Source organism: Coccinella septempunctata, chromosome 8, assembly GCF_907165205.1.
Source record: "Coccinella septempunctata chromosome 8, icCocSept1.1, whole genome shotgun sequence".
NCBI lineage: Eukaryota > Metazoa > Arthropoda > Insecta > Coleoptera > Coccinellidae > Coccinella > Coccinella septempunctata.
In genome coordinates this window covers 9,715,619-9,726,813 of record NC_058196.1, presented here as the reverse complement: position 1 = coordinate 9,726,813, position 11,195 = coordinate 9,715,619, and the positions used below count along the sequence as shown (strand labels likewise).

Here is an 11,195-nt window from a genome sequence, read left to right as displayed (position 1 = left end):
TGAAAGAAAATCACGATTCTGAATTAGCTGGTCACCTGGGAATCTCCAAAACCATCTCTCGGCTAGCCCGGAATTATTACTGGCCAGGGATGTTCAGAGATGTCGCAAAATACGTAAGAAACTGCCCATCCTGTCAAAGGTACAAAGTACCACAACAGAAGACGCCTGGAAAAATGCAACCACATAGAATGACTGATGCACCGTTCCAAGAGGTCTGTACAGATGTGGTTGGGCCACTTCCCCGTTCCAAGAAGGGAAATTCTTACGTAGTGGTGATGCAGGACCGTTTCACGAAATGGGTTGAATGCCGTCCGTTGCGGAAAGCCACCGCTAAAACCGTTTATTCAGCTCTATATGAACAGGTCATACTCCGATATGGCTGTCCGAAACTGGTGATATCTGACAATGGGGTACAGTATGACAGTAGACTGTTCAAAAACAGTCTCCGAGAGCTAAACATTGCTCACCGTTTCACCCCTCCGTATACACCACAGTGCAACGCCGTAGAACGAGCCAATCGTACGTTGAAAACTATGATAGGTCAGTTTTGTGAAGCCGACCACCGTACCTGGGATGAGAAATTAGGTGAACTAACCTTCGCCCTGAACACCGCAAAACAAGAATCTACAGGATTCACACCGGCATTCCTGAACTATGGAAGGGAATTAACAGTTCCAAAGGCAATCTACTCGTCAAACACCCAAGACGAAGACACTGAGGAGGCAAACAGAAGCCCAGAAGAAAGTAGAGTAAATCTTACTCACCGCACAGAACAAATCCGTCATCTTCAGGAGGCCTATGAGTTTGTCAATACCAGGTTGTACCGTGCATTCGAGCAGCAAGCTCACCATTACAACCTCCGTCGAAGAGAAGTTCGTTTTTATGTCGGTGATAGAGTTCTGCGCCGTGCTAATCCGCTGTCGTCCGCCGTTGATAGCTTTGCAGCCAAGTTAGCTCCGAAGTTCTCTGGTCCGTATACCGTTGTGAAAGTGATTTCACCCGTTGTTTATGACCTGAAAGATGACAGTGGTAAGAAAATCACCAATATTCATGTAAAGGATTTAAAACCGTATCACCCGTCAGATTGTTAGTGAGTATACCGTAAATAACCGTTTAGAAAATTTACCGAACTCACCATTTGGTTCCGGTCTCATTCGAGGGGTTCCCCGTTTCGTCCGCCAGAGCCCTCCGGCCGTCGGTGGGTGTTGACCGTACTGAACTTAAAATCAGTTTCAGATGTCCGATTTGCAGACAACCGTATCCGGGACGTGCTGGCGTTGTGGCCTCCCCGGATCGATCTGGCTGACTAGGGGACCGTCGACTCGAAGCTGTTACCGTTGTGGCCTGTGGGACACACTGGAGGTTTGTGACTGCATCGAGGGTAGGGAAGATACCCCGTGGCCACGTCGGATGCTGACGAGCGAAGAGCTTGCTCTTCGAGCATGCCCGAGATGCTCCACCGATTCGCAGCACCTCCACTTGGTAAACTAGTTAAATAACCGTTTTACCTTTCCTTCCCTCGACAGGTACCATTTTCCCCGTACTCCGTCCTACTCCAAGTGTGTAGTCCGTGGCCCCATGCCGGGTTGTGAATCCGTACCGTCCGTCCGTCAGTACATCACAAGTTGTCCGGCCCCTAGAGAAAAAAAAATATATAATAATCAAGTTTTTTTTTCTTAACGAAGATGCGGCATCCGGACCAGCCAGAACCGTGTTCTCTCCGAATATTTGAACTAATACTGATTACCGTTACAGGATGGAGAAATACTGCATAGAGGCCATTCTGGGGGAAGGCGGCTTTGGCCGCGTTTTCAGTGCCAGGGAACGTGGTCAGGAGGGCCAACGCCGTGCCATCAAAGAGGTCCACCTGGATCCCCTAGCCGCCAGGGAGGCAGAATTCATGGGCCTCTTTGACCACTGCAACATAATACCGCTCATCGAGACGTTGGTGGAGCCCCCTCACTTATACCTGGTCTTGCCGTTATGTGAGGAGGATTTGAGGACCTTCCTCGTCCGCAAGGGTCCGAGGAGGGGCCCCTCATCCTTCTTCCGGGTGGTCCGCCAGATCGCCGTGGGCCTCGCCGAATGCCACCGGCACGGCGTGGTCCACCGCGATCTGAAACCCGGTAACGTGCTAAGACGGGGGGCTCGGTTCATGCTAGCTGACTTCGGAGTGGCCGAGCAAATTACACCGTGCCGACCACTCCTGACAGAGTTGGCTGGCACTCCAGTGTACTGGAGCCCGGAACAACACCGCCGGGAACCGTACAACACCGCGGTGGATCTATGGGCCTTAGGGCTCGTGGCCATGGACGTGGCCACGGGCCGGCCCTGCCGAATCGACGGACAGGCTACGGAGCACTGGGCCTCCTCCCCAGGCGAAGAACGCCAGAGGGAGTTGGCCCAGCTGCACCCGTCCGTGGTCTGGTTCGTCGAAGGGCTGTTGATGGACGAGCCGTCCCTCCGCCGCTCCGCCGACCAGTGGGAGTGGCCGGCCGTCCATCTGTCCACCGTGGTGGACCTGGAGACAACCCCAGCACCACCGTCCGATGGTCCGTGGGTCGTCCGCCTGCCACCGGACCTGGCACACCGATTGGATACCGCACCGCAACCCCCAGAATGGACCCGGAGCCTAAAGCGGAAAGTGAGGGCGCTCCTGCCGGGAAGCAGGGGCGGTCCGCGAGCCCGACACCGCTTTAGGTTCCCGTCCGGCTCCGTCCGCCGAATCTGGGTGCCGCCAGAAACGGACCAGACAAGAGGTACTCCGTCTCTCTGTCTTAGGATAGAGAGAAGTCAGAAAAAAAAAAAAATAAATATACACTAACGATCATGCAGAAATAGTACCTCACTCACCTGTCTTTTTCTAGCAGGAACCGACCGTTGAGGCCACGACTTGTCCTCCATCCGACACCATGGCTGACGACAACATGGAGGTGGAGATCCTGGAACGCCTCGATAAGGAGCTGGGATTTGTGGACCCCGAGGAGGTGGACATACCCGAGGATCCACCCAGACCGGTCCCCTTACCGTTGGGAGCAGCGAAGGCATTCCTCCGCCCGACGCCGAATATCGCCGCCGGTTGCTCCACAACACCGTCCCCAGCGCTCGGACCGGCGAGACTACCAGGGACAACACCGCCCAGGGAGAAGGTCCCATCCAGCACCGTTGAATCCTGGGGAAAAACCGGAGTCAGTAAAAGGTACCTGGAGACGAAAGCAAGGATACGGAAGGGAACACAAACACAAGAACAACAAACTGACAGAGACGAGTACCTACCCCCAAACACCAGAACCGTTGGGACTATGGGCCCCCAGGTATACGTGGAGCTCCGCCCGGGGTTGTGTTGGAGGTGCGGCCAGGGGGAACACACCAGAGCCACCTGTAGCAGGACCCCCACCCTGTTCTGCAGCCGCTGTGGTCTGTTGGGCACCCTCTCCCGGGATTGTCCATGTGGAGGTGCGAAGAAAGATCCAACACCGTCTCCTACCGGTCCAGGAAACAAGAAGCTCCGTACCGCTCCAATTCCGAAGAAGGAACCACTTCCCCGGAAGACCGCTCCAGGTCCAAAGAAGGAACCGCTCCCCCGGAAGACGACCCAGGCCTGTCCGAGGTGCCACTATGTGGCCAAAACCTACAACAAGAAGTCCCGTTAATGACCGTAATCAAAATAACCGTACCGTTATATTGTACTGATTACCGATAATAAATGAGATACATCCGTTCTGTCCGTCTCTATTTCACTCCTCTATTACCGTTAAAAATATTCATCACCGAAAATAGGTAAATAATGGGGTACTACCGTTGCTTTCACTGAATAAGGGCTCAGGTGAGTGAAATAGAGCCTTATACTTGTATCTCCTTATTAACTGCCAGAATGTACATACCTAGATTTCCGCGATTCCACCATAACCGATAAATCTAACCTGGTCTGCCAGTGTTGGAAGATTCTGTTCCGTACAGTTTTTGTTTGTTCTGTGCAGCTTTATTGCCATCAAACAGGACCGTCTGACTGTCATCCAGTGGGTAAGTGGTATCCCACACACCTACAACAGAAAATTCCGTTAATTCAATGGAAAAACAGGAACCGTTACAGTTAATTCAATTTTTCTGTATTAATTGTGGGTCCGATAATAACAAGTGAGATATACCCGTCCTGTCTGTCTCTATTTCACCCCTGTGGCACTGTTGAATACAATAACCGAATAGAAAATAGCAATGGAAGGCTGACACCGCTTACACCGATATTACAAACTGGCCTGAACGGTAAGTGAAATAGAACAGTATATTTGTATCTCCTTAGTAAAATTACCGACCGTACTTACCGTTTCTTCCGAAATTCCACCGAACACCCTGTTATCCCTCTGCTCCAGGATATCAGTATGCTAAATGCTTTTTCTCTCATTTTTATGCAACCTCCAACTGCTGCTGACTCCAACACCCTCGGAGAAGCTCACCACCGTCACAGGGGGAGTCAACGACGCTGTCCAGTATTCCAAACTACCCTGGTTGGACGATATTAGTAACTGTTAACCCCCATGACATGTGCCCGGAGCCGGCTTTGCGAAGTCCACCCTAAAATGGTTCAGAAATAACACAACGAATGACAAATCGAAATGGTACTCACTTTGAAGATTCCGTCCTGCACTGTTTCCACTATTTTCCGGCATTTCCTTCACCGATGGAAATGGAAATCGAAGTGTGGAACCACCCGGCGAAGTTTGACAATTCAACTTTGGAGGTTAGCTGATAGAACATAGAGCTTCGACAGCACCATCGAAGCGGACATACGTCAACGCGGACCATAGAGTGGGAGCATTAGCCAAGTATACGCCACCTGGAGTAGATTAGGTGAACTTGTTTATTGTAAATCCGATCTCAATCGTCTTGCCGTGAATAGTCAAACCGTTAACCGGACTTAGTAGATTTCACCGTGAAAAATTTAATCCCCTATTTCATCGTGGATTCAATTTTTCAACCGGAGACGAGGGGATGTAATGAGAAAATGGGTTTTCCAACCTATTCCCTCATTTTAGAATAATTATTTTAGTTTTCCTTTTTTAAATAATTTTGTTTCGAATTAGTTTCCGAGAAATCTTTTCGAATTTCCAATTCAGGATTCCGACATCGTTCGGAATTGTAAACATACCGCACCGTTTTTATTCCGTTTTTATTTCCTAAAAACGATGTCGCACCGTATAAAACATCCTGAATTGGAAGATAACCGAGTTTTTTTTGTTCGCTAGCACAGATAAGTCGAAATTAAGACGTTTTCATCGACGCAAAATTACCGAATTTCGACTGTCGGGCACATCTGATTTCCGCACCCCCCCTGTGGGTATAAAATCAGATGTTCCCCCGCAGGCCACTTCACTTAAGATTAACTTGCGAATTATTTTCAGTGTGTTCAATTGCTAGATTCGAATTACGCTTAACCGCCTTACCTTCCGCCGCCGAGTTTCACTAGAAGATTTCTTTTTTTTTTGAGTTTTGGGTCTCACCGTTCCGAATACAAATTTTCTTTTAGTTTTTTTTTTCTCATTGGGTGATTTTTTTTTGAAATTCGGGAGTGCAAGTGGCCAAGCCAAAGGTAAGACTACACGCCGTTATATTTTTTTCAATATTGGAACTTCAGTTTTTCCGTCTCTCCTACCCGAGTCTGAGTTCCACCCCTACTGTCATTAAAGTACCCTGCAGGTGCGGACGCCCAGGGGGTACCGAGGACACTTTGGGGTGGCTCACCCTTTCCCGAAATTTCCCGTCTTATCTAATTCACCCCTACTGTCATTAAAGTACCCTGCAGGTGCGGACGCCCAGGGGGTACCGAAGACACTTTGGGGTGACGTACCCGTATTTCTGTGCTGTCTTTTATCCCCTAACCTGGCTGAAGTCCAATATCTGTCCGTCAAGTGTACGTCTCAGGTTCTGGCTGGCGAACAACTCCGTTAACCCCCGTATACCGTTGAGATCGGATCCAATGTTATTCCGTTAGTTTTTGCCCTGTAATTCTCACCGATTTCGAGTCACTGAATTTTGTAATAGTGCTAGTTGTGTTCCCCTTTTTCGAATCGACAAATAAAAGTTGTAAACGTTGATTCTGCCTATCATTGTGCGTCGCTAACACCCTAGACACAAAGGAATCCTGTCTCCGGCTAGTAGCTGCCAGGGTAGGTTTGCTATTCTCCCTTAAAGAATAGCTGGCGCTCGAGTCCACCGAGGAAAACCCCGTTACAGCCTTATAATGGAGATTCCATGCATTCAGTTCATCTGAAGTTCTTTCTCTACGATGAAACAAAAAACTAACCTGAAATGAGAATAACTGGACAAAAGTCTATAAAAGTAGAATTTTAACGCAAAAAACACACCCTGCCATTGTATTCCAATAATCATTATATCATTCCACTCCAATAAGTTAGTCGAAAACATTTTTCCTTCCATCTGGAATGATTAAATACAATAATCCTCGTACAATAATCAAAAAGCTTAAAAATTGGCCAAAATCTGTTATATGGAATGGGAAAGAAGCCTAATTATAAAAATTTCAAGCATTATAACGTTTAATTCTGTTTATTTTGAACAAAAACCTACACGGTCCCTCTCTCTACGATAATAGCAAAAATCTTACCCTAAATGGTAGAACTTGACAAATGTCTATAAATATAGAATTTTAACGCAAAAACTCACTCATAGATTGTGTTTCAATAATCATTATATCATTCCAACTGAATAACTTATCTCAAAACATATTTTTCCATAAATCAAGCCTAAGAAAATCATCTCCGTACACTACCCAATTGCTTGAAAGTTGTCAGAAATCTGCTGTGGTCAGTTGAAAACAATCGAAATAGATCATTTGCTTCACATAAAAACTCTCCTGAACGAACTGCTCAAGAAACTTACTCTGAAGAACATTTTTTTTTACCAAATAACACCGTCCGAGAGATGATATTATACATTTCTTGATCTGATAAATTTATATATGCCTGAAAATAAATTTCAATTATAAAATATAGAATCTCCTGGTCGATTTTCTGTGCAGACTCACCCCCAAGAACCGTTTGTTATCTAGAAATTCTTATGTTCATACACCAAGATCAAGGATGTTTCTCATTCTGTGAGTTTGCATGTAATTTAATCTGAAGTACATTCTGTAACCTTGACTCATGGATCATATACTTCAAATAGAAACTCTTCTGAACCAATTGCTTAGAAGCTCACCCCTGAAGAAGCTTTTTTTATTTAAATTGAGACTTTCCGATAGATGATATTTGACATTTATGAATTTCATACATTTCTTGATATAATGAATTTATATGTGCCTGAAAAATAAGTATTATTAGTGACAAAATAAACAATCTGTTAATACATCCGATTTTGATACAGATTCACGTCCGAGAACTGTTTTTCATATCTGGAAATTCAATATTAACCTAACTTTCCGATTATGGGAAAAAATTCAATTGTGATGTGAGCTTCGAAGTGCCATCGTACAGAGAGAAATGTAGTAAATATATCCTATGATATATCCTTTAATTTCAATAATAATTGAATAAACCTTAAAAATTTGCATCAATTTTTTCACGGTCTGTCAACAGTAACACTATTATCGTAGAGAGAGGGACCCTGTAGGTTTTTGTTCAAAATACACAGAATTAAACGTTATAATGCTTGAAATTTTTATAATTAGGCTCCTTTCCCATTCCATATAACAGATTTTGGCCAATTGTTAAGCTTTTTGATTATTGTACGAGGATTATTGTATTTAATCATTCCAGATGGAAGGAAAAATGTTTTCGAATAACTTATTTGAGTGGAATGATATAATTATTATTGGAATACAATGGCAGGGTGTGTTTTTTGCGTTAAAATTCTACTTTTATAGACTTTTGGCCAGTTATTCTCATTTCAGATTAGTGTTTTGTTTCATCGTAGAGAAAAAACTTTGTAAGTTTCTATTCAAGATGAACTGAATGCATGGAATCTCCGTTATAAGGCTTCTGTACAACTGAATATAACTGATTTTCGCCAATTTTTGAGCAGTGTATGAGATTATTTGTTTTCTTTCGTGAAATTTGCGACAATGCCTGTAGATAGTTTTCGAAATTGATCCAACAGTTTTCGAGGAATTGATATCACACTTTGCCGAATTGACCACTGGAATCTCAATCCCTATCTGAACTATCGACCTGAAATTCAACATGTGCATCTCAATCCGAAAACTATGAGCAGTTTCAAGATTTGGTTCGAATTGATCCAATAGTTCTTTAGGAATTGAAATGATATTTTGTCGACTCGACTTCTGAAATCTCCATTCCATTTAGAACTATCGATCTGAAATTCAACATGTGCATCTCATTTCGAAAACTATGTGCAGTTTCACGATTTGGGTCGAATTGGTTCAAGAGTTTTTGAGGAATTGATATCACACTTTGCCGAATAGACCACTGAAATCTCAATTCCTATCAGAACTATCGAACTGAAATTCAACATATGCATCTCATTTCGAAAACTATGTTCAGTTTCAAGATTTGGTTCGAATTGATCCAACAGTTTTCGAGGAATTGATATCACAATTTGCCGAATAGACCACTAGAATCTCAATTCCTATCTGCACTATCGAACTGAAATTCAACATGTGCATCTCAATTCGAAAACTATGTGCAGTTTCAAGATTTGGTTCGAATTGATCCAACAGTTTTCGAGGAATTGATATCACACTTTGCCGAATTGACCACTGAAATCTCAATTCCTATCTGAACTATCGAACTGAAATTCAACATATGTATCTCAATTCGAAAACTATGTGCAGTTTCGAGATTTGGTTCGAATCGATAGAATAGTTCCTTCGGAATTGAAATGATATTCTGCCGAATCGACTGCTGAAATCTTCATTCCTATCAGAACTATCGATCTGAAATTCAACATGTGCATCTCAATTCGAAAACTATGTGCAGTTTCAAGATTTGGGTCGAATTGAACCAACAGTTTTCGAGGAATTGATATCACACTTTGCCGAATTGACCACTGAAATCTCAATTCCTATCTGAACTATCGAACTGAAATTCAACATGTGCATCTCAATCCGAATCATCAGATGTACATGTTGAATTTCAGTTCGATAGTGCAGATAGGAATTCAACATTCAACATGTGCATCTCAATTCGAAAACTATGTGCAGTTTCAAGATTTGGTTCGAATTGATCCAACAGTTTTCGAGGAATTGATATCACACTTTGCGGAATAGACCACTGAAATCTCAATTCCTATCTGAACTATCGAACTGAAATTCAACATGTGCATCTCAATCCGAATCATCAGATGCACATGTTGAATTTCAGTTCGATAGTGCAGATAGGAATTGAGATTTCAGTGGTCTATTCCGCAAAGTGTGATATCAATTCCTCGAAAACTGTTGGATCAATTCGAACCAAATCTTGAAACTGCACATAGTTTTCGAATTGAGATGCACATGTTGAATTTCAGTTCGATAGTGCAGATAGGAATTGAGATTTCAGTGGTCTATTCGGCAAAGTGTGATATCAATTCCTCAAAAACTGTTGAACCAATTCGAACCAAATCTTGAAACTGCACATAGTTTTCGAATTGAGATGCACATGTTGAAATTCAGTTTGATAGTTCAGATAGAAATTGAGATTTCAGTTGTCAATTCGGCAAAGTGTGATATCAATTCCTCGAAAACTGTTATATCAATTCGAACCAAATCTTGAAACTGCACATAGTTTTCGAAATGAGTTTCAATTATAATTATAATTCCTGTTATATGGAATGGGAAAGGAGCCTAATTATAAAAATTTCAAGCATTATAACGTTTAATTCTGTGTATTTTGAACAAAAACCTACAGGGTCCCTCTCTCTACGATAATAGTGTTACTGTTGACAGACCGTGAAAAAATTGATGCAAATTTTTAAGGTTTATTCAATTATTATTGAAATTAAAGGATATATCATAGGATATATTTACTACATTTCTCTCTGTACGATGGCACTTCGAAGCTCACATCACAATTGAATTTTTTCCCATAATCGGAAAGTTAGGTTAATATTGAATTTCCAGATATGAAAAACAGTTCTCGGACGTGAATCTGTATCAAAATCGGATGTATTAACAGATTGTTTATTTTGTCACTAATAATACTTATTTTTCAGGCACATATAAATTCATTATATCAAGAAATGTATGAAATTCATAAATGTCAAATATCATCTATCGGAAAGTCTCAATTTAAATAAAAAAAGCTTCTTCAGGGGTGAGCTTCTAAGCAATTGGTTCAGAAGAGTTTCTATTTGAAGTATATGATCCATGAGTCAAGGTTACAGAATGTACTTCAGATTAAATTACATGCAAACTCACAGAATGAGAAACATCCTTGATCTTGGTGTATGAACATAAGAATTTCTAGATAACAAACGGTTCTTGGGGGTGAGTCTGCACAGAAAATCGACCAGGAGATTCTATATTTTATAATTGAAATTTATTTTCAGGCATATATAAATTTATCAGATCAAGAAATGTATAATATCATCTCTCGGACGGTGTTATTTGGTAAAAAAAAATGTTCTTCAGAGTAAGTTTCTTGAGCAGTTCGTTCAGGAGAGTTTTTATGTGAAGCAAATGATCTATTTCGATTGTTTTCAACTGACCACAGCAGATTTCTGACAACTTTCAAGCAATTGGGTAGTGTACGGAGATGATTTTCTTAGGCTTGATTTATGGAAAAATATGTTTTGAGATAAGTTATTCAGTTGGAATGATATAATGATTATTGAAACACAATCTATGAGTGAGTTTTTGCGTTAAAATTCTATATTTATAGACATTTGTCAAGTTCTACCATTTAGGGTAAGATTTTTGCTATTATCGTAGAGAGAGGGACCGTGTAGGTTTTTGTTCAAAATAAACAGAATTAAACGTTATAATGCTTGAAATTTTTATAATTAGGCTTCTTTCCCATTCCATATAACAGATTTTGGCCAATTTTTAAGCTTTTTGATTATTGTACGAGGATTATTGTATTTAATCATTCCAGATGGAAGGAAAAATGTTTTCGACTAACTTATTGGAGTGGAATGATATAATGATTATTGGAATACAATGGCAGGGTGTGTTTTTTGCGTTAAAATTCTACTTTTATAGACTTTTGTCCAGTTATTCTCATTTCAGGTTAGTTTTTTGTTTC

General features: G+C 42.2%; 1 protein-coding gene and 3 long non-coding RNA genes across 5 annotated transcripts; 2 read left to right on the top strand and 2 right to left on the bottom strand.

Moving 5' to 3' along the window:
* The first annotated feature begins 1,019 nt into the window (after window positions 1-1,019).
* On the top strand, window positions 1,020-3,653 carry LOC123318281. The gene is made up of 2 exons (XM_044904900.1): window positions 1,020-1,482; window positions 2,868-3,653. Exons 1-2 carry the CDS (start codon window positions 1,237-1,239, stop codon window positions 3,651-3,653), a joined length of 1,032 nt encoding a protein of 343 aa, XP_044760835.1. The 5' UTR covers window positions 1,020-1,236.
* Window positions 3,654-3,672: 19 nt separating this feature from the next.
* Window positions 3,673-6,065, bottom strand: LOC123318492. 2 transcript variants are annotated; one of them, XR_006538295.1, is made up of 4 exons: window positions 6,011-6,065; window positions 4,625-4,834; window positions 4,323-4,572; window positions 3,673-4,043 (listed from the first exon to the last, which is right to left on the bottom strand). It is a non-coding gene; the product is annotated as an uncharacterized LOC123318492 (long non-coding RNA). The 2 variants fall into 2 exon arrangements; XR_006538294.1 differs by lacking the exon at window positions 6,011-6,065 and having other exon boundaries at window positions 3,677-4,043; window positions 4,625-4,905.
* Window positions 6,066-6,548: 483 nt separating this feature from the next.
* On the bottom strand, window positions 6,549-7,589 carry LOC123318502. Its single transcript, XR_006538307.1, has 2 exons — window positions 7,043-7,589; window positions 6,549-6,980 (listed from the first exon to the last, which is right to left on the bottom strand). It is a non-coding gene; the product is annotated as an uncharacterized LOC123318502 (long non-coding RNA).
* A 2,300-nt stretch (window positions 7,590-9,889) lies between these two features.
* LOC123318499 lies at window positions 9,890-10,940 on the top strand. Its single transcript, XR_006538304.1, has 2 exons — window positions 9,890-10,438; window positions 10,501-10,940. It is a non-coding gene; the product is annotated as an uncharacterized LOC123318499 (long non-coding RNA).
* The last annotated feature ends 255 nt before the right edge of the window (window positions 10,941-11,195 follow it).